The sequence below is a fragment of the Phascolarctos cinereus genome, unplaced genomic scaffold (assembly GCF_003287225.1).
Source record: "Phascolarctos cinereus isolate Bilbo 61053 unplaced genomic scaffold, phaCin_HiC Scaffold_4;HRSCAF=312, whole genome shotgun sequence".
NCBI lineage: Eukaryota > Metazoa > Chordata > Mammalia > Diprotodontia > Phascolarctidae > Phascolarctos > Phascolarctos cinereus.
In genome coordinates, this window is record NW_027555847.1 from 634,615,181 (window position 1) to 634,639,133 (window position 23,953).

General features: G+C 34.6%; 1 protein-coding gene across 19 annotated transcripts in view; it reads left to right on the top strand.

The window, feature by feature from the left end:
* Positions 1 to 23,953, top strand: part of PHF20L1 (PHD finger protein 20 like 1) — a 132,008-nt gene that overhangs the window by 36,272 nt on the left and 71,783 nt on the right. For 13 of the 19 annotated variants that reach the window (XR_013486340.1, XM_078153742.1, XM_078153749.1 and 10 more), the window contains 4 exons: positions 10,860 to 11,067; positions 12,034 to 12,162; positions 19,494 to 19,579; positions 23,120 to 23,372. Coding sequence is in view for 18 of the 19 variants with exons in the window: in XM_078153742.1 (XP_078009868.1) it covers positions 10,860 to 11,067; positions 12,034 to 12,162; positions 19,494 to 19,579; positions 23,120 to 23,372 (676 nt within the window). In the remaining variant the exon portion in view is untranslated. Of the gene's footprint in view, positions 1 to 10,859; positions 11,068 to 12,033; positions 12,163 to 19,493; positions 21,659 to 23,119; positions 23,373 to 23,953 lie in introns of those variants that run through there. The other 6 variants (XM_078153745.1, XM_078153746.1, XM_020997923.2 and 3 more) reach the window with 2 other exon arrangements.

The window sequence follows — 23,953 nt, forward strand, 5'->3', positions numbered from 1 at the left end:
CAAAGAAGGGTCAAGTTAATTCATCTAGTTGCTTCTGGTACATGAAGGAAAATAATTATACTAATAGTTGATGTTTATGTAACCCTTTACACATGTTCCATTTGATTCTCATAAACACTTTGTGAAGTAAGGAGTACAGTTGTTACTATCCTGTAAGCTTCTGCGAGTGGGAAATGTCATTTTTTGTACTTAATTGTCCAGTGCGTAGCACAGGACTTGGCTCCAGAATAATTGTTGGTTGATTCCACTTTTACTAATAAGACACTGACACTGAGACAGTTTAAGTGATTTGTCTGTGATAAAATAGTTGTCAGAGGTGGGATTCAAACCCACGTCTTCTTCCATTGCAATGTATTTTTTTTTTATACGATTTTTGTTGTTGTTCAGTTGGTTTAGTATTGTCTAACTCACCATAACCCTTCTTTGGGCTTTTCCTGGCAAAGATACTGGAGTGGTTTGCCATTTCTTTCTCTAGCTCATTTACAGATGAGGGAACTGAGACAAACAGGGTTAAGTGACTTACCTAGGCTCATAGAGCTAGTATGTGTCTGAGGTTGGATTTAAATTTAGGAAGATAAGTTGTCCTGACTTCAGGCCCAGCACTATGTCCACTGTGACACCTAGCTGCCCATATTTATATGCGTATTTCTTTTATATGATGATGCTGCTCGAAGAGAAAATAATAATAATAATAATAATAATAATAATAATAATAATAATAATAATAATAATAATATTGACAGTCTTTAAGATTTGAAAGAGCACATAGTTTCTTCTTGACCATCTGATTTAACTAGTTCAAAGTTATTGTCTCATTTGTTGCCTTTTTCTTCCAGGTTCTCAAAGAAGTGAGTAGATGGAAGGGATGTTTTGTTTTGTTTTTTCTTTAACTAAAAGCCCATGTCTTGATGAGTTTCTCATAGAGGTAGAGCATTTAGAGTCAGAGGAGACCTTAGAATAATGTGGCCCAACCCCCGTGTTTTGATAGGTGAAGAAACTAAGGCCTTGTACTTCTTCCAGCTGTGGTATAACTTTTAAGTCATTTGGCCATTTATTTTGGAGAAACAATGTTCAAATGATTTTTTTTTTAAATCTTAGAGTATTCTTGAGGAAGAATGACCTAGATTCCTTCTATTCTGCCTTTCTCTCTTCCCACCAAATATTTCTGGTTTCATTAGTTTACCTGCTCAGTCTCTGGAAATATCTTCCTAGCCCTAGTATTGGTTACTGAGAGAAGTCTATCTCTATTAAGTTTGCTGTCTTAGAATGTGCTATCATCTCATCATTCTCTTTACCCTGCCTCCCCAAACCTTTATAGGACAAATGCTAACTGTTTCTCAATCTTGCTTCTCCACTGTTTTTTACTGTACTGTCAAAATGAAATTATCAGTTCTAGAGGCCAAAACTTTAAGGATCCTTTTAATGACGTTTGGTATCTAAACTTTTTTTGTCTCTATGTAAATGGACAGTTTAGGTGTTCCTCAGTGTGGACTCTATGTTTTCCTTAGTAATATAAACCAGAGCCATATTATTACTCCAAGTAATTCTGAATATGATTAGGGCATTGTCTCAATTTTGTATTTGATATATTTCTAAGTTAGGATCAGCTAGATGGTGCAGTGGATAGAGTACCAGACCTGGAGTCATAAAGACCTGAGTTCAGATCCAGCTTCTGACACTTACTTAGCTCTATGACCCTGGGCAAGTCACTTAACCCTGTTTGCCTCAGTTTCCTCATCTGGAAAGTGAGCTGGGAAAGGAAATGGCAAACCATTCCAATGTCTTTGCCAGGAAAACCCCCAAATCGTATCTCAAAGAGTTGGACACATCTGAAATGACTAAATAACAGCATATTTCTACGTATGCATCCTATTTTTGAGGTGTGCTTTTAAACTAGTGTATTGCATTGTTGTGCCTAGCACAGTGTCTGAGCCATAGTAGATACTTAGTAAATGCTAATTGACTGTCTGGCTAACTTGTTTCCAGGGTTGTTTATGTTCCTTTCTGAGCAGAAGTTGGCTACACCCAGCTTGTCAAATAGATAAATTTATTTAGCTATATTTTTCTTTATGGTTTACTTTTCACTTTTTTTTCTACTGATTAACTTCATATACTTACTTTTGCTTTTTTTTTTTTGAAGGCAGTTGGGGTTAAGTGATTTGCCCAGCATCACACAGCTAGTAAGGGTCTGAGGTTGGATTTGAACTCAGGTCCTCCTGACTCCAGACCCATCACTCTATCCACTGCACCACCTAGCTGCCCCCATATACTTTCTTTTGGAAACCAACTTCCTCAAAAAGATTATCTATTCTAAAACCTCTTCTAGCTCAGCCATTTGTAAGTGAGAGTTAACATTTAAATTTGCTTGGTATATGTTGTTGCTTCTTAAAGCCTACAATTCCAACATCGAGCAGTTTCATGCAGTGCTTTTAACAGTCTGGTATAGTAGAAAAGATGGGGTTTATAGGGAGAAAAGAGCTGAGTTCAAATCCCACTTTTTTAACTTCCTGAGTGACCTTGGGCATATCCTCTTGGGCAAAGGCCTTTCTTGCTGTAGTTCCTTATCCATAAAATGATGTGGTTGGGCTAAATGGTTTCTCAAGTCTAGCTTTAAATCTGTAATCCTATGATATAGACCAGAGGTGGGGAACCTGTGGCCCTCTAGGTCCTCAAGTGCAGCCCTTTGACTGAATCCAAACTTCACAGAACAAAACAGTTTGCTCTGTAAAAGTCAAAAAACTGTGCCCAAGTACCTAGAAGGCCACATGTGGCTTCGAGGCTAAGGTTCCCCACTCTTGAATTCTGTAGTGTTCTTCTCTTTCTCACTTCCATGATTCATTTAAGCTCATCGTCCATATGTAATATCTATTCAAAATGTATATACTCATGGACTAACTTAATGGATTGCCCACCTAGCTGCCCAACGTAGTATAGACAATAGACCTTTTTCGTACATTTGGTTTGGATTGTTAGACTGGTCTCTTTTGAATGGTCATTAATTTTATGGAGGAGGTCTTGTCTTATTCTGAAGCTTAATGAAGTCAGTACAATATTAGATGCAGACAATAACATTTATCAAACAGAGGAGATCCCTCTTTTTTTTTCCCCCAAGTCTTATTTACAATTTTAATATTCCTTTTTTTTTCCAAATTTTGAGTTCTAAATTCTCTCACTCCCTTCCCTTTTCCATTGAGAAGGCAAAGCAATTTGACATAAGTTATACATGTATAGTCATGCAAACCATGTTTCCATGTAAGTCATTCTCTGAAAGAAAGCACAGACTGAAAAACGACCCCAAAAATAAAGAAAGTAAAGAAAAAATATCCTTGATCTGCATTCTGGTTCTACCAGTTCTTTTTCTGGAGATGGACAGCACCTTTCATAATGAGTTCTACAGAACTGTCTTATTGTATTGGTGAGAATCGCTAAGTTATTCATAGTAGATCATCTGCAGTATTGCTTACTGTGTACAATATTCTCCTGGTTCTGCTAATTTCACTTTGCATCAGTTCATGTAACTCTGTCCATGTTTTTGTGAGAGCATCCTGCTCATAATTTCTTAAAGCCTAATAGTATTCCATCACAATCATATACAACACTTTGTTCAGCCATTCCCCAGTTGATGGACATCCCCTCAATTTCCAATTCTTCGCCACTACTAAAAGAGCTGCTATAAATATTTTTGTACTCATAGGTGCTTTTCTTTTTTGTTTTTTTATTTCTTTGGGATACAGACCTAGTAGTGATATTGCTTGGTCAAAGGGTATGCATGATTTTATAGCCCATTGGGCATAGTTCCAAATTGCTCTCCAGAACAGCTGAATACAATTTCACCAATAGTACATTAGTGTTTTAATTTTCCTCTGTCCCCTCCAACATTAATCATTTTCCTTTTCTGTCATATTAGCCAGTCTGACGTGTGAGATAGTAGCTCAGAGCTGTTTTAATTTGCATTTCTCTCATCAATTGTGATTTAGAGCATTGTTATATGACTATAGATGGCTTTGATTACTTTGTCTGGAAACTGCCTGTTCATATCCTTTGACCATTTATCAATTGAGGAATGGCTCTTATTTCTATAAATTTGACTCAGCTTTCCATAAGTTTAAGAATGAAGTCTTTATCAGAGAAACTCACTGTAAATTTTTTTTTCACAGTAATAATTACCAACTATTTTCTTCCTTCCATCCTATTTTCCCTCTGTTTATCCTACTCTCTCTGTTTTTATTCTGTCTCTTCTCAAAAAGGTTTTGCTTCTGACTTTTACCTCCGTTAAACTGCTTCCCTTCTGTCAGCTCTCCCCCTCCCCCCTTTTCTTGTCCCCTTCCTTTCCTACTTTACTGTATGGCAAGGTACACCCAACTAAGTATGTATATTATTCTCTCTTTGAGCCAATTCCAATGAGAATAAGATTCATGTACTTCCCTGCCTGCTCTCCCATTTTCCCCTCAAGTATAAAATCTGTTTCAGGCCTCTTTTTTTTGTCAGATAATTTATCCCATTCTACCTCTCCTTTTCTCCTTCTCCCAGTGCATTCTTCTCATCCCTTAATTTTATTTTTTCAGAAAATGATACCATCACATTCAGCTTATACCTCTGCTTTCTGTCTATGTATACTCCTAACTACCATAATAAAGAGAAAGTTTTTAGGAGTTATAAATACCATTTTCCCATGTAAGAGTATAAAGTTTAACCTTATGGAATTCCTTATGATTTCTCTTTCCTGTTTATTTTTTTATGCTTCTTTTGCGTCTTGAATTTGAAAGTCAGATTTTCATTCAGCCCTTTTCATTAGGAATTCTTGAAAGTCTTCTATGTCATTGAATGTCCGTTTTTTTCCCCTGAAGGGTTACACACAGTTTTGCTGGGTAGGTGATTCTTGGTTGTCATCCTAGATCTTTTGCCCTCTAGAATATTATATTCCAAGCCCTTTGATCTTTTAATGCAGAAGGTGCTAAATCTTGTATTATTCTGACTGTGGCTCCATGACATTTGAATTGTTTCTTTTTGGCTACTTGCAGTATTTTCTCCTTGATCTGGGAGGGGTCTGAAATTTGGCTATAATATTTCCATTTTACCCTCTGGTTCTAGAATATGAGGGCAGTTTTCCTGGATAATTATTTTGAAAGATGCTGTCTAAGCTCTTTTTTTGATCATGACTTTCAGGTATTCCAATAATTCATAAGTTATCTCTCCTGTACATATTTTCCAGGTTAGTTGTTTTTCCGATGAGATATTTCACATTTTCTTGGATTTTGATTGATTCTTGATGTCTCACGAAGTTATTAGCTTTCATTTGCCCAATTCTAACTCATAAGGAATTATTTTCTTTCCAAGCTTTTGTACTTCCTTTTCCATTTGGCCAATTCTACTTTTTAAGGAATTTTCTTCAGTGAATTTTTGTGTATCTTTTTCTATTTGGACAATTCTGCTTTTTAAGGCATTCTTCTCTTCATTGGATTTTTGTACCTCTTTTAGTATTTGGCCTATTCTGTTTTTTAAGGTGTTATTTTCTTTGGTATTTCTTTATTCCTCCTTTACTGATCTGTTCACTTTTTTTTCATGATTTTCTTACATCACTCTCATTTCTCTTTCCAGTTTTTCTTCTACCTCTTTTACTTGATTTTTAAAATCCTTTTTGAGTTCTTCCATGGCCTGAGACCAGTTCATATTTTTCTTTGAGGCTTTGGATGCGGGAATTTTGACTTACTGTCTTTTCTGCATGTATGTTTTGATTTTCCTTGTCACCGTAACAACTTTCTACGGTCAGAATTTTTTTCTGTTTGCTCATTTTCCAGCCTATTTCTTGACTTTTAACTCTGTGCTGAAGTGGAGCTCTGCTTCTCAAGTGGAGGAGGCACTCTCCCAAGCTTCAGGTTTTTTTGTGCAGCTGTTTTCAGAGATAATTCTTGGGATCTGTAAGTTTTTGCCTATTCCAAGGTGGTATGATCTAGGGAGAGATGTGTTTACTACTCTCCTGTACTGTGCACTGGTTTGTGAGTGACCACAAGCATTCTTTTCAACCCTGGAACAGTGACCAGGGTCCTAGCTCCCCTGGGGCTGCAAGCTCTGCTGTTTTAATGCTCCTCCTCACACTGGGACTAAAACCCAGGACTGTGACCCATATCCAAGTATAAGCAATGCAACAGGGTCCTGCCCCTGGTGTCAACAAAGGGACCGCTGTAAATTCTGACCCTTTGTCTGATCCCCTCACTGTCTCTGGGCTGAGAAGTCTGGAAACTGCCATTGCTGCCACTGATTCAGTTGCCCCAAGGCCTGCTTCTGCTTTTCTGGGGCCAGGTCTGCACTGGTGTAGCCTGCACTGGACTGTCTTGCTCTCTCACCCTGGTGCAACAGACCTTTCCTTCTGATTTTCTAAATTGTCTTGGGTTGTAAAATTGTTCCACTCCGTCTGTCTTTTTGTGGATTCTGCCACTCTAGAATTTATTTAGTGTCATTATTTCAAAGATATTTGGAGGAGTTTTAGGGAGAGCTCAGGCCACTCTCTGCCTTTATTCTGCCTCCTTGGCTCTGCCTCCCAGAAGTTTCTCTTCTAATTGCCTGACGTATGGGACGTTCTCCATGACAAAGGCAAATGAGCACACCTTTCATGAACGTAACATACAACATCTGCTTTGTGTTTTATTCTTCACTTGATATAAGTGCTGTAGGAGTGCTACATTTGAAGTAATAACCTGGGTTCATGTCCCATCTTGACAAGTACAGTGTTTGTGTACCATTTGATAATGCCATTGATAGTACCTTTGATAATAAAATAAAAATTCTGACAGATTTAATACAGGGAATCTTTTGTTCTCCCTCTTTTTTATCTGTAAATTTCCTTGGGATGATCTGGTTTAATTGCATCTTATGCCAAGGCTTGTGCAAATTCATTTTCACCTCTACCACTTGTTCTTCTTTTAAAAGGAGATACTGCTCATAGTTTTCTACTGTCCTCTTCTGTAATGTTTTCCAGATGATTTCATATTGTAACCTATTGTTGCCCTTGGATGCTGTATCTTTCAGCTTAAAAAGGAGATCACATTTTCTGGGTGAGATAGTTTCGGAGGTCTTTTGGCCTCTTTTGATTACATTAGCGAAGCTTCTATAGGAAATGGTGATCAATTCTAGTGTTGCTTTTTAAAAGCATTTTCAGCCTTTTTTTTTTCAGCTTTAGTTAGGGTTTTTTTCAGCTTCAGTATCTAGTTTTGAATAAAATTGGAGCTGTTGTAATTGCCTCTAGTGTTGTCTTTTCTTTCTTTCTTTCTTTCTTTCTTTCTTTCTTTCTTTCTTTCTTTCTTTCTTTCTTTCTTTCTTTCTTTCTTTCTTTCTTTCTTTCTTTCTTTCTTTTTTTTTGGTTGCCTTTTTTGGTGAGGTAATCGGGGTTAGGTGACTTGCCCAGGATCACACAGCTAGTAAATGTCAAATGTCTAAAGGTCAGGTTTGAATTCAGATCCTCCCTGACTGCAAGGCCAGAGCTCTATCCACTGAGCCTCCTACCTGCCCCATTCTTTCCCTTTTCTTCTAGTTTTTTGTTGACTTTGACTTTCATATTAGTTATTCAGTGGTCTGACCACCTAAATACCCACAATTGATTTAGAAATGATAGCTACATCAGTAGTTTGTTATTTCTTTTCTGAATTGCTGTTGTCTTTTTCATGGGGGGAGAGGAGGAGGGTGTCCAGTACATTTTATTTCTACATCTACATGTCTATCCATTCTGACTCTTTTGGGGAAAAAAAGATTATATTAGCTATTCTAAGTAGTCTACAGCCTTTGATACATTTTAATTCTTATTCCGAATTATCAAATATTTGTGACTGTTTCCTGTGTTCAGTCATGCTGAAGTCATCTAACATCAGTGAGTGTGAGAGAGAGAGAGAGAGTGTGTGTGTGTGTGTGTGTGTGTGTGTGTGTGTGTGTGTGTAGTGTGCAGTGACAGTTGTTGGTTCATTAGCTGCAATTAATTCATGGAAGGTTTTTTGCTTAGGCTATTTAAAGGCAAAATGACCAATTGTCTTATGAAATGATGCTTCTTTTTGTTCTTGGGCACATGATGATACCTCTCCAAGAAGAACTTGTGAGCCATATTTCTGTTTAGTTGAAAATCCATCATGTCTTCTGTTTTCATTTATAGTGGGATTGTCAAAATTGATAAGGTTTACTTACTTTGTTAATATGTTGACATGCTGGTTTTTAGATAATTATTTCACATCACAATTAGATTTTCTTTTCCTTTTGCCCTGGTTCTATGATTTCATTAGTGTGTATTAATACCCAGTGGGGAAACTTTCCACCAACCAACAATTCATTTATAGCCTGGACCACTGAAAGGTAATATCACGAGATGCCTGGTGTCACATAGATATGGGGCTTAACAGGGGTCTTCCCAAATCCAGAGATGATTCTCTGTCCTCTGCATCACAAGGTCTCTCCTATATTTAGAGTACCATCAGTTAAGTCAGTATTTATTGGCAGATAAAAATTTTGTTATTCGCAACACTCTCTACCTTCTTTTTCCCAGTGTCCCTTTCATATCTTTAGTTTTTTAAATGGATGCATTGTCCAAAGAATTTGTCTCCCGGTGACCAGCCTATTGTTGATGAGCCGCTCCATACTTAACTAGGGTAGACAAGGGACTGTACTTTTCTCCTTCCAACAGAGGTGCTACTGAAACTTATACTTTATTGGAATAGCCTTTGAGAACTGAGAGTCATCTTCATTCCACAGTGAAGCATCAGGGTAGGGTTTTTGTGAAGGATCTGATTTTAAAAATCATCAAGTTCTGTTTCTGATTTCACTTCTTTGCCTTTGCCTTTAAGACAACTGCATTTTTATCTGCAAAACCTTTCATTTTTGCCTCCACCTGTCCCTTGTTAAACTTCTTTAATTAATGAATTTGTGCAATATGTGCTTAGCAGCAGAAATTGGTCATCTTGGAGGAGGAAGTGGATTAGTATTATTTAGTGAAAAGTACCTTTATAACTATCAGAGAAATATTTGGCAATGGTCAACTTGGCAATTCAGTTTGGCAGTTCCATCTTCAAACTAATTTATCATGGAGTTTATATAACCATTGAGCTAAATATCTCATCCTATTACGTTCTCCCTCATTTCTCAAATGTCCTACTTTTCCTACTTAAAATGCTTATAGGTTTTGTTATCACTTTCATTTCAAATCATCCCTTCTTCCCTCACCTAGAGACCTATCACTTATAACAGAGATAAAAAAGGAAAAAAAAAGTAGTTCAGAAAAACTAAACAACATATCAGCCAAATCCAACATTTCACGCAGTGTTCCATCCCTAACGTCCCTGATGTCTGCAAAGAAGGGAAGGAGGTGCATTTCCTATTTCTTCTTTGGAGCCAAGCTCATTATAATTATATGACAATCAGTTTCAGGGTTGTTCTTTTGTTTTTGTTTTATTTTTTGTTCTTCCCATTTTTTGTTGAAGTCTTTGTATATATTGTTTTCTTGGTTCTGTTTATTTCATTTTGCTTTTGTGATCATATTTATAATTTCTTGCAGTGTAATGATATTTCATTACTTTTATGTGCCAAAATTTGTTTTGCCATTTTCAATCAGTGAGCATCTGCTTTCTTTCTAGTTCAGGACAAAAAATGATGCTATTTGTGTGTATGGGATGTTTCTGCCTTTATAAAACTGCCTTGGGATGTGTGCCTATAAATGGGATATCTTGATCAAAGGGAACAAATATTTTAGTCACTTTCTTAGTATAAGTCTTAAATTGCTTTCCAGAATGGTTAGAACCATTCATACCTCCATCAGTAGTGTATTAGGGGGCCTGTTTCCCCTCAATTCCAGCAAATTAGCTATTATCTTATTTTGTCATCTTCACCAATTTGCTGGGTATGGGGTGAATTTTGAGAGGTTTTCTCATTTTCATTTCTCTTATTTTTAGTGATTTGAAGCATTCTTTTCTACAGTTGCTAATAATTTTCAATTCTTCATTTGAGAATCTTTGCTCACATCTTTTGGTCATTTATTCACTAGCGACCCATTGTCATTCTAAAACATTAGCTTGCAGAATACTGTGTTTAGCTCTATAGTGTAGTTTTTAATAGAAAATCATAAACTAATTAAAAATCAAATATACCAACAATCATGTTATAATATATTACATTGGATCCATTCTAATTTTGGAAAAGTATATTCTGGGAAGAGGGATAGAATTCTGGAGGAATGCATTTCATTTTTCTTTGGAATAAAAACTTAAGTGTTACTTCCTTTTTTCCTCTTTTCATGAATTGAACTAGGATTATAGGACAGAGTCATAGCATTTTTATAGTTGCAGGGTACCTTAGAGATCATCTAGAGCATTCTTCTTTTACGTATGAGAAATATTGAAGCTCAGAGTGGTTAAATGATTTGTCCAAGGTCGCATAAGTAATAAACAGTAGCAGGAGTAGGCTTCAGATGCAGATTATCTAACTACAAATCCATTGTTCTTTCTTTACTGAGCTTCCTTCTTTACAATGGAAATGAAACCCAACATTTAAGCATCTCAGTACTTTTCCAGTTTGTCATGAAATGTATAATACTTTGATTTAGGTTTCTTGGAGTGTATCAGATTATGCTCTTGTTGATGTCTTACAGTAATGTGAAGGCTTAAAGTAACTTGGGACCTGACATTTTTCCAGTTTATGGATAATTATATAGTCAACTTAATAGGGAATTAAAAGGAAGACCTGCAAAATCCCTGACTTTAGTAATATTGTCAAAATATATTTCAGCAGATATAATTTTTTTCTTTAAAATTGCTTTAAATCATAAAAATGTTTGCTTTTTCTTGAATAATTTTAAATATTTTACATATTTTTGTTTTTCTTTTTTGGAGGATTGGATAGCTTTAGTCAAAGCAGCTGCTGCTGCGGCAGCCAAGAACAAAACAGGGAGTAAGCCTCGAACTAGTGCAAACAGCAATAAAGATAAAGAAGAAAGAAAATGGTTTAAAATATCTTCAAAGAAGGAAGAAACATCAACCTCTACAGCCATACAAGAAGTTGAGAAAAAGGAAGAACTGCCAACATCAAGTGAAACTTTTGGTACAAAAGAATTCTAATATTTGCTCTTTCTTTGGTGGTAAATTCAAATTGTGTACTCTATTTACCAAAAATTGTGTACAACAAGGTATTGCATTAGGCTCTTTTTTTCCCCCCAGACACTATGGTTATCAACTTATATGACCCTATATATCAAGGTTCTTTTTGTTAATTCTCTGGTTGGGAGAATTCTCCTTTGTTTTTACCAAGTATATATCCTAAGTAACTTGTAGATCAGTGGTGTCAGACTCAAATAGAAACAGGGCCACTACACTGTACATAATCCCTGTGGTTGTTTGTTGACATTGAAAACCACATATTAATATTATCTGTATTCTGTTGTATTTTAACCTGGCTTACTATTTCCCAATTACATTTTAATCAGGAATGTTGCTGGCCAAATTGGGAACTGCAAACTTGATGCCTCTGTTGTAGACTGTAATGTTCTTGGTAAATACATAGCAATTCCTGTGGAAGGGGATGTAGAAATAATTATCTGGGTGGCCATCTGAAGTGGAAAGGCTATTTTTCTCTGATTTTCTTGGCCAAAAAATCAATTTCTCAATAACATTTTATTAATAATATATAGCATACTAATGGTTATTTTTGCCGTAATTTTGAAGCCTATCAATTTTATGCTTTTTTGTGCCAGCTTTTTTGATTGCAAATTTTGGCTAGTCAAAGTAATTCAGATGACCAAGATGATGTGAAATTAGGATTCTCTCTTTTCCTGCCTTTAGAATATGAGGAATGAATACTGGATTCAGGCTTGTGCCGTGTTCTGATCAATCTGGACAGGATTGGGTATACTATCAGAAAAGTCCTAATGCCTTCTGTTTTCACCTCCTCAAGAAATATGAAATTTATGTACAAAATGTTCTTTTTGTATTGTCATTAAAGTGATGAGATATTTGTGTGTTTTAATTGTAAATTTATTGATAAACTCATATATATGTATTTTGTTAATAGTAGGACTCCACGTAGAGACTGTTCCAAAGATGGTCTTTCCACAGCCAGAGAGCACATTATCACACAAGAGGAAAAGTAATCAAGGCAACTCTTTTCAGGCAAAGAGAGCTCGTCTTAACAAGATTACTGGTAAACTGTGATGACTTTTTTTTTTTTTGGCTGGGTTTGGGAGTGATGGGAATTAAAGTTTTCTTGTATCTACCACTTATTTTTTCAGAAATAATTTATATAACATTTCAAGCTATTTTTGTCTGGACAGGCACTTATGTAATTGATGAAATCCAGTTCTACTGTGGTTTCTCCTCCCCCCTGCCCCCTAACCCCCCAAATCTTTGTTAAACCCCTGCGACTCTCTGCCATATTTTTCTTCTGTAAAATAGGAAAACTAGCACCTACCTCACAGGGATGTTGTGAGGATCATAGAGGTTAAATTTTATAAAATGTGATATTCTTTAATCAACTCAGAAGTAAGAATAATTTTCAGTGTAAGAAATGTACTACTTTTCCTGCAGACCTGTGCAAACTTATTTATTGTGATTTTTTTGAGAGATGTGAATTTTTTGATGTAAGTAATTTTTCTTTCTTCAGTTTAGTAGATTTTTAAGATGCTATCACATCTCATTGGAAAGATAAAATTTTGTTTCTGAATAATTATTTTGTCAGTTCTTTAGACAATGTAGGTCTGTTAATATTTGTTCTTTACTTAACAAAATAATGTACAATAAATCACCTCTGATGTAGAAGTTTATTTCATTTCTATTTCCAGTTAATAAATGAAATAACAACATTACTGTTTTGGAAAGGGTCTAAATCTGCTTTACAACTCTTAAAGTAATTTCACTGCATATAAATATTTTTATTTTTAATAATTGGAGGCCACTAATCTTATTTTAAGATTAGAGAGGTTTTTATTATCTAAAACTTAAAATTATTAGTCTTTTTGTTTTTAAATAAAACATTTGATTTCACTTAATAGAATTCTAGACTTGCCATTGCAGGGTAAAACTTGTATGTGGTCATATCCTTCATAAGGTTACACTAATCAACATTTCTCATTAATGTCTTAATGCATCATAATAAATAGACTCGTGTAAAGTTGTGAAATCCCACTGTGATGCTGTTCAACTATTTACCAGTTCATAAAATATTTATGTGAAGCTAATTGTCCATAATAATGCTTTTGTTATTAGACAAAGTATTTTTCTGGAATCATTTAATAGATATTAGTAAAAGTAAGCTCCTTGAGATCAGTAATTGTTTCATTCTTTTATTTGCATCCAATACTTAGCACAGTGCCTGCCACAGAGTAGGTGCTTAATAAATGCTTATTAATTGATTTATGCTAAATATCATATGATTCAGATTGTTTTAATCCAGTAATTAATATTGCCAACGTTTTTCAATGAGGGTGTTAACTCCATTAGACAGTATGCTATTTCGTAGTTGAAATTATTCTTTAGAGCAACTAGCATTTATATAGTGCTTTAAGATTTACTAACAGCTTTACAAATATTAACTTAAGTGCTCATTTTACTGAGGCAAATAGTGATTTTTCTTTCTTTCTTTTTTTTTTTAACTAACTTGCCAGTATCACATAGCTAGTAACTGTCTGAAGGAAGATTTGAACTCAGATCTCCCTGACTCCAGGTTCAGCGCTCTATTCACTGAGCTACCAGGAGTAATTAAAGTGAAAAGTAGAATCTACTAGCAAACTTCATTGTAACATTCATTTAGTGAATTTTCAGTTGATTCATAACCATGGAAATGTTAAAAAGTTTAATTTTATTCTTTGCTTGTTGTCTCTTGCATCCCTCTCCCCATTCATTAGAACTTAGGGAGGAACTTTTTTCTTTCTCATTTCTTAAAGATAACTGCATCCTTTCCTTTTATTTCTTAAGAGTAGAAACACTAATGGCTTTGGAGAGAGCCACATCCTTACTGAATTAGGAATTGTGGTGGCATTTTCAGACCCCATCCTTTGTTGGAATTTATAACTTTGTGTAACATCCTATCGCAAGAGTGGAACAGAGTTGTTCTAACTCCTGTGATTTAAAGAGAAACAGCTCTGTTGCAAAAGCAGGATTTGGAGAAGATGGAAGTGCTATACTCTTGAGATAAAGGCCCTAGGTTTCCAATATTGTGGTTTTTTTTTTAAATACTGATTACTTAGTTTTGATATGACTCAGTATACCTTCTACTACCTTACTGGGAACTCATGTGACTCTTTGTTTTTTTTGTTTTTTGGGTTTTTTTTGCTTTTAGGCAGTTGGGGTTAAGTGACTTGTCCAGGGTCACACACCTAGTAAGTGTCAAGTGTTTGGTCTGAGGCTGGATTTGAACTCAGGTCCTCCTGACTTCAGGGCCGGTGCTCTATCCACTGTGCCACCTAGCTGCCCCTTCATGTGACTCTTTGAAGAAGATGAACTGGGATAATAATGTAATGACACTTTAACTCATAAGGATATATTAATTGTAACTAACCTTGAGACCACAGTAGTGGGATAAAATAGAGCCCTTCTGCATTGTGCCTCCCAAGAGGACACATGGATGATTTCTTAGTAACAGCCTCTGTTTATTGTGAGAGAGAAGTGAAGCCACTGTGGTGCAACTTCTTCAGTGTCTCTTGGGCACCTTGAGTGGATCAGTAAACCCTTAGCAGCAGCAACAGCAGAAAAGCATGAGACATCATATACTGTCAGAATAGTATGAGCACTTGATCAGATTCCTCTCTTTACTCAGAAGATTGATCTCTTTAACAGTTCTCATGTAGATGTGTATATTCATATTCTTGTATTGTAACAGTTCTGTATATAAAAGAAACATATACTTAATGTCTGTGGCCTTGGTTGAACTGCTAAATTGCCTATATTCATATAAATTATATCTGTAATTGATAGGAAACAGTGAGAAATACAACTACCATGCAAAAGTGTTTTTGTCTTTGAATATGATATATTTGAACTCTACCATGTTCACTCTTATACCCCAGGAATCTGGTTGTGTTCATAGCAGTAGGTCTCTGCTCTGAATCATTTCCCCTCCTACTTCCTATTTATACTTCTTTGAAACCAGAAGCAGCCAAGTGGATCATTCTCAGAGTAATATTAATTTGTATGCTTACTCCTTTCCACATTTTCATCATAATTTCTACACTTTTTGTTTTTATCCTTGTTTTTACAGCAGAGGTTCTTACCTTTTTTTGTATCGTAGTCCCTTTTGATACTCTGGTGCACCCCTTTTGAGAATAGTGTTTTTAACTGCATAAAATAAAACATATGGATCACAAAAGAAACCAATTATACTGAAAAACAATTTTCAAAGTATTTTAAAAATAATCGTGTACCTCAGGTTAAGAAGATGCTTTGTAGAGACACTCGTAGGGTTTAAAAATAGTGTTCTGTAGTTTAATTCAACTAATAGGCATGATCCTGTAACTACATGTTTTTTACATTTTTTTTGACACAATTCACTACCATTCCATATAGATCACAACTTGTTGTAAGTCATAGTATCTGCTATATGCATAATATTTAAAAATTAATTTATAGAGTCAACTTAAAGATACAGTTGAAAGTCTGCAGTCTGTTCCATGGGGCCAAGTAATTCATAAATTGTATTTTTATTGATAAGTATATGAATAGTCAAGGAAATAGGAAAAGACATAGCAGCAGTTGTCATGTACATCTTGTTTCTAAGACTTCATTTAGTAATAAGTCTAGATAATATTTAAAAAACAAAACAAAACCCAAGGCTTAGAACTGAGCAGTTTGTTGTTAGCTTGTGACAGTTATTTCTCCTGCTTTAATGGGACTTATTTTACAAGTTCAATTAAAGAACATAGAATCATAGCTTTAGAACTGGAAGAGACCTTACATGTCAGTCCGACTCAGCGTTTTGCAGAAGAGGAAACTGAGTCCCAGAGAAGGTAATAGACTACCTGCTCTACTTGACACAGGTAACAAGCAGCAGAACCAGGTCTTGAACCCAGATGCTAGACTCCAAAACCACTAACACCATGTTGAAAAATTCTCCCCAGTCCTAAAAAGGTGAAAAAGCTTAGGGTTGTAGAAGGGATTAATTGCTTTGAAATCTCAGGATGCAAAACAATGGAACAATTTTAAAACTGAATCATTTTATTCTACCCCTTTATTAATTCCATGCTTATAATTATACAGGGTAGCTAGAAATATTTCAGCTTGGAAAATTTGTAGATGGGTGAAGCAGGATTTTTGTCATGTAATATTTTTTGTGTATGCCTACATACATACATACATACACATACATACATACATACATACATACATACATACATACATATACATACACATACGTGTGTGTGTCTTTTTCCAACATAGGGTTATACATTTAGAGTTGGAAAGGGATTTTAAAAGCCACTGAATCCAACCTCCTCAATAAAACAACAGTATGTATATACTCAGGGACAGTATATATACACATATGTATGTATTCATATATGTGTATTTATACATAGTTAGCTGACAGTAAACAAATTTCAGAAAATGATTAATACTAGCCTCCAGAATAATTACCTCTATACTCTACCTTCTTCTTGGAGGAACAAATATTGACAATGATGTATTTCGTATTTCAAAATTAATTTATTTCTTCCCAGTTGGTACTTACTAATCTGTTCTTCAAGAGGATGTTCCATGGTTACTGAAATAACTTTTTAAGAATAAAGAATTATTGGATGAGTTAAGAATTAGTTAACTATAGATGGACATGAGTCCCTAATCCATGTTTCAATGTAAAAGTGTGTTTTTTCTTCAAGTACCCATTTGTTTTCTGATTCTTCCTTTGTCTCCAGTTTACATGAACTTTTTAATCTATAAAAGATCCTTTCATTGTTGAGGTGTAGGGGTCTCTGGCCACAGTTGACTTCCAACATCAAGGTTGATGTGTTTAATTTTTAAGTAACTTTTAAATAAATTGTCTGATTTTTCTTTCTATTATGTGGTTTTATTTTTTTCCTTCACAGGTCCTTAAAATGAAATCCCTCTTTTAAGTGATTGTCTACAATAGCTGAATGCTGTAATTTCATATTTTATGATAGAAATTGTCTAAATTTCCATTGAAAACTGTTGCAGTACCTCACTGGCTTTTCATTTTGTAGTTTCTCAGTATTTCCCCACATGGTTTTAATATTGTATTTACTTTTGCTGCATGTTACAGTAGTCTCTTTTCTTTGGTTACCACTTAAAGATTGCTAAAGCCAAATTTATTTGCTATTCCAGTCCTACCAGCTAGACCTTCTAGCATGTTGTATAACAAATTGAATGTTTAAAAAGCGAAACAAAAACAAAGGACACATTTATGTTTGGACTAGATAGCCTCCAGTGTTTCTTCTAATTCTGAGATTGTGTGTATCACTGTAATTCTATAAATTTAAAATAATTGTCCCTTTAAAACTGAAGCTGTAAAATTTATAATTAGGTGGCTTTTCCCCACAAGCAAGGAATTAGAGATTTCCTAGTCATTTTACTTTTAATTTTCAATGATTGTTTGATTTTTTTCTGTAATACCAGGTAGAGAAAAGTGAAATGAAAGTGATTGTTAGTGATGTTCCATGTTGCATTGTCTCAGTGTAGCATGCTAACAGATATCCAACAGCTATATTATTGTATGGCATTAGGATTGGATTTGAAATGAAAATTGTTTATTTCCTGGTGTGCTAGGTTTTTAAACTAATTCTGAAAATAAGAAAATTAAATAGGTAATTTAAGACATAATCTTAGGCATGGGAAAATTAATTAGATTATTCTGTAGAATGTTTTCAGTATCAAATGCAAAAGGGCAGTGGGTGAAATAATATTTTCATTATAGAGCCATTGCTATTTGAGAATTCTGTTTTCTTGAGCCTTTTAAATTCATTGCTGCTGATTGCTAGACATTTAGCTAGTTAATAGTGCTAGCTCTTACTAGCATTTTTAGTGCCGCTGAGAGAAGCTGATACTTGATACTGTTTGGTTCTTGTGTGAGCCAATGAAATGTAACTCATATAGCAGAATCATTGGGAATAAAAATGATATTTATATAAAAGAATTAAACATTGCCTTGTCATCCTAATCCATGTTTCATGTGTTGTTGGCATATTTTCGTACATGATATTATAAATATTTCTAGCTATTTAATCCTGAAGCATGTGATGGCAGTAATTGTTGTATGGCTGGACAGTGGTTTCCTTCATACTACTTAGGGTTATAATTGGCTTGCTCTGAAATGGCACTTTAAACTTCTGATGATCTTACAGATAGAGTGGTTTCAACCAGTGACTGGGATTATTCTCTGTCTGAAATGGACAGTACAAAATGTGTCTGCCTTGAGAGAAGACATTAAGTCATTCTTTCAGTTAGTAATTTAAGACAAGATTTTTAAGTTTAGTAAAACTTCATCTTCTCCTAGATGACACAATCTAGACTCAGAGTTGAGAATTGGTGTCATTTCTAGGGGAAAAATAGATACAGTTATGTAGTTTATCATTTGATTTGTAAATGAGAGTTACAGATCTTGACTACCATTTTCAATTAGTAAGGACTAAAGGCTCCTACAGAGGATATAGAGAGGTAGTGTGATGTTAGGGTTAAAGCACTGGACTTGGAGTCAGGAAAACCTGAAACATAGCAACTGTGTGACCCAAGTTACTCAGCCATTCTGTATCTCAGTTTACTTATATGTAAAATAATGGGATTGGATTTGGTGGCACCTAATACCCTTTTCCGGCTCAAAATATAAGATCCTGTGTTGGAAGAAGTATGATATATGTGGAAAGTTAGAATTATCATTATTAGGAGATACATTCCAAAGGAGGCTAGGAAAAGAGCTGTGTCTAGATAAGCAAAGTGGATTAGAGAATCAAGGCCAGTTTTCAGGCAAATGAAAAGATCACTACCTTCCTAGGGACATTTCAAGGAAGATTTTTTTCCCCCTTCTCATTAACTCAATAATAAAACTATAGATGATCTCCAGAGCAACTTGCCATTTCACAGTTTTGTGACTAAGCCTTTGATTCTAGTTCTGTCAATTCTCCATTTTATTTTGTTTATAAACAGCCTATGATGATGTTACAAAGCTAAAAGTTGGGAGGAAATTGTTAATTGTTTGTGAACATTGAGTATTAGAAAGTTTTCTTATAGAACATATTTTTCCCAGAGGGTTTTGTCAAGAAGAAAAAAAAAGGGGGAAAGAAAATAGTGTAAATATTATGTAATCCTTCAAATTCTCCATATTTCATTTCTTCTGACCAACTGTCAGAAGTGCCTATGTTGGTGATAATTAAGCCTTTCAGGCTGTACCTTCTTAAAAGTTGTCAAAATCGACTGCTTCATACTTGGTACAAAGTGTGAGGAAAGGAAAGAACAGTTTCTGCACTTTAAGATGAAATAAATTGGGTGAAAGTTAACACTTTTCTAACAAACTGTTTCTGTGCAATTTTTCTTAAGGTTTGTTGGCATCCAAAGCTGTTGGGGTGGATGGTGCTGAAAAAAAAGAAGATTGCTGCAGCGAAACGGCTCCAATGCTGGAGCAGGTATGAAATGGTAGCCTTTGATTTTTTGCCAGGTTCCCACTGGAGTGAGGCATGGAGATAATAGTGTCCACGTAATTGAAATTGCCCTTTCGTTCAGAAACAGGAATAGGAATCATTGTTTGAAGACATTTCTTTCTCTGCCTTACCCAAGGTATAAAAGTAAACTACAAAAGTAATTTCAATTTTCGTTAGACTGACATTAAAAATCACTGTCTCCAAAGAATTGAAAGCCGAGGAGTCAGGCATCCCAGGGTATAATTTTTTAGCTGGAACTATACCTCTCACTGGCTTAGAAAAGGACCCCTGCACAAAAACTTTTAATTTGTGAATTAAACAGGGTTGTGGACAACTAATAAAACTTCTTTTGTAAGAAGTTTCTTTTTTATTGTAAGAATTGATGTTAGACTGTGTATGTTTTATGAACTGTTCAATGAGCCATACAATTTTGCTAGGATGTATATTTTAGTAAATACAAAAAAGTTAAGATAGTATTAAGGGTCTTGACTTAATGCTGCCCAATTGAGAATTTTTAAATTAAGGTTGCTAGATTTTGCCTTGGTTCCCTTCAAACTCCCACAATTCCTGTACATAATGAACTGTGCATGCTTTTACATACTCTTAAGGGCTTAATTTCCTAGGCACAGTAAGATTACCAGGACACAGTAATAGCCATAACTCTGAATTTCCTTGGTTCTGCTGTTTTAAAATCTGAGCCTTAATGTAATTTTAATATAGCTTATTTGTATTCATTTAATTTTCTTTATTAGTAGCTTAATAAGGAATATTTTGAAAGGAGTAGCAATTTCCCTTAATAGATACACACTTTAAAAGACAACCCAACTTTAATTGATATCCTATTGGGTTTTTCAGGGTTTTTAAACATAATTTGATGAGGTTGCATTGTTTTGGTGCCTCCGTTGATACTGTATTGAATCAGTGGTCTTTCAAACTGATTGTTATTTTATGGTCTCTTACTAATTTTCTATAGCTACCACAACGGTTAATCCTTTGCCGTTATGATGTCGGTATATCAGCCAAATTTTGTGTGATATTTTTACTGTGTTATGATATTTAACATCCCAGATTTTAAATTACTGTGTATTTTTTATCACTGTTTATACTATTCTCAGTATGCAATAAATCAGGGACATGGTTAGTAAAACATTTCTGGAGGATTCATTACAATGTCAATCTTTTATTATGCAGAACCCCATTGAGGTGAATGTGATTGTACAGATTACCTACACTATTTATGTTTTAAGATTTAGTGCTGAAAGCAGTGCACATTCCATAGATAAGCTACATAAAGTAGCTTTTAGACTAACTCGGCTGTTTACATTTTTATTGTTTACAAAGTAATCTGGGAGGCCTTGCAAGTTTTGTAACAAGGATGCTCACTTAATTTAGCAAAACTTTAAGTTAGATTAGCTTCTTTTAAAAGCATCTAAAAAAAGTTGTCAGGCTGTTTTCCCCTTTTCCTTATCCAGACTGATTTAAATGGGAAAATGTTTCATAGCTAAACTCATAACTTTTATCTCAAGTGCCACCTCTAGTGGAAATTAAAATAGCCGAGTTATAAAACCCTTAAATATGAATTTTTATCAGAATAGCTGATAGGCCTAAAGTAAATAGGCATTATCAGCTGCCTCTCTTGTACAGGTGGCTAAGGTGTAATGAAGAGTTCTTCAAAATATGTGAATCAAAACACAGAGATTCATAGGCCAACAGCTGAAAAAACTGTTTTAATGAATTCTATTTTATTTATATTAATTTTTTTACAATCCATTGTCTTGAACCCTAAACCTCAGATTATTAGTTACAGATATTATAGTTTATTTAACTGTACTAGGGATATGTCATGTTATATTTACTTTTTAACAAATTCTGCATTAGATGAATAACAATTCAGTAAGGTTTTATAATGTTAATTTGTCCTTGTTAGAGCTTAAGCACCTTATCAAAATATTAATTTAAGTTTTTAAATCTTGTTTTAAATAACTTTGTAACTTGAGAGTACTGGATGCTGTAGTAATGTCTTTCACATATGTGAAGATGAACAATAAAATTGTTTATTTACAAGCTATGGCTCTAATTAATTTTCTGGCAATACCTTCTATAATCAGCATAGGGATTCTCTCCAGTTTATGGACTATTTACTTAAATGACTAGCTTTCATAATTCACATCTTTAATGAGCTGATTCAATGATAAAATGGTGACAACTGAGTGGGATGCTTTGCAACGGACCTTTAATGTGTTATATCCACCATGCCATTAGAACACTCAAAGATACCCCTCTAAATACATAAAATACTTGCCTGCATATATTTACACTGAAACTTGGAGCTCTTGTGTTTCACTAGAAAAGGAAAATTATTCTATCCTCAAATCGTGACCTTCCAAAGTTCTGAGGTCTGCAGACCTGATGATCATCCCTCACAACTAGTCATGGGAGTGAGAGACCGATTGGGAAGAAGCTGTGGTTCATAATCCTAATAGTTGGGCTGTTACAGAAGCCTGTGCTGGTAAAAATAAATAAATGCATAGCACTATGATTATAAATCACAATAGGAACATAGGCACATCAGACTTCTAAAAATAACAATTACATTCCAATACTATAGAGTCCACCCTATTTCCAACATGGATGCAGATTATCCAGCATGGAGGACGTATTGCAGACAAAAGTAATTAAATACTACTTCTGAAAAATCAGAAAATATAAACTTGTTTTTATTTGCCACAAACATACAATAGGATGAAGGGGGAAACAGTGTTCTACAAAATGTGATGTATTTTATTTTCGGATACGAAATTTTAAACTTACATTTTATATCTTTTTTGTGTGTTTGGGTTTTTTTTTTTGTTGTCTTTTTTTACTTAGTCCATTAACTCTACATTGCTGGTAGCTCTGATTTCATAATGCCTTCTGCTTGTGAAACTGGCTTCCAACACTAAAATGGGTTAAAGATAGTGTGCTCAGTCTATTAATTTGGTCATCGTTTTCTGTGTTGAGATCTTTCCTTAAAGGGAACCTGTCAGACCCTTCACATCCCAAAATTCAGCCTCGATTAAGTGATTTTTTAAAATGATACATCTTCTAATTAAAAATCAAAATTCACTACTCTTGCTATGAAACAGAAAAATAAATCCTACTTTTTACTTATATACTTTTACAATGCCCAAGGGCATTGACAGTTGTACTTATCCAAGTGAATAGAAATATTTTATTAAATTCAAAAGAAAAATCTCATCAAACTATAAGGTAACAATATTTTAAAGCTTTGAGGGCATTATAAATAATAGTAATTTGATGGCGGAAAAATGTAGATCCAAAATTGACAGTATCCCTTTAAAGACGGCCTTTTCAACTTTAAAAAAAAATGTGGGGTTCTTTTTGGTTTTTCATTTGTACTAGAGAGATGTTATGTGTTGCTTAACAATGTTTTTTTGGATACTAAAGTTGCTTAACAATCAAAGTAGAAAACAAGAACAGTGAAGAAACCGAAATAAAAATATCAATTTTTTATTATTTATTCAGGAGATTTCACCTAAACCTCAAAGTCAGAAAAAAAATGAAGCTGACATTAGCAGTTCTGCCAACACTCAGAAACCTGCACTGTTATCCTCAACTTTGTCTTCAGGGAAGGCTCGCAGCAAGAAATGCAAACATGAATCTGGAGATTCTTCTGGGTGTATAAAACCCCCTAAATCGCCACTTTCCCCAGAGTTAATACAAGTCGAGGATTTGACGATTGTATCTCAGCTTCCTTCTTCAGTGATTAATAAAACTAGTGAGCACAGATTTTTTAAAAATTAGTTACTTATCCTATAAGCAACATAATTTTGATTGTAGTCTTTAATATTGCTTTTTATGAGGTTGCTCTTAAAAAATTCAGTCTTAATGGGAATGCTAGAGAAGTTTAAATTTATTTTAGATGTAAAACTGCTTGTTTCTGACTTATTTATGATACAGAGACTATTATGGTGGTTGAGAAATCATGTCATTCAGTGACATAAATTTCATCCTAATTCGAATCTCCATAGCTAATAACATAAACACTCTCAAATGCCTGATTTATTTAAATGAGAGAGATAGAAACAGACTCATCATTGAAGTTTATGGTGAATCTTTTTTTATATGACCCAGAAATTCTACCTTAGACATATTAATGTACAACAGTCTCTTCCCCCAAAACACATGCACGCACATGCACATGCATGCACATGCACACTCTCCTTTGGCCCTCCCTTAGCCTCCAAAATTAAAAACAAAATGCATCTAAAAACTCTATGCTATTTTTTCTGTATCCATGAACTTCCACTTACCTCATTGGTAGTAAAAGGAAGGAGCCTCCTGGATAGAACTGAAAAA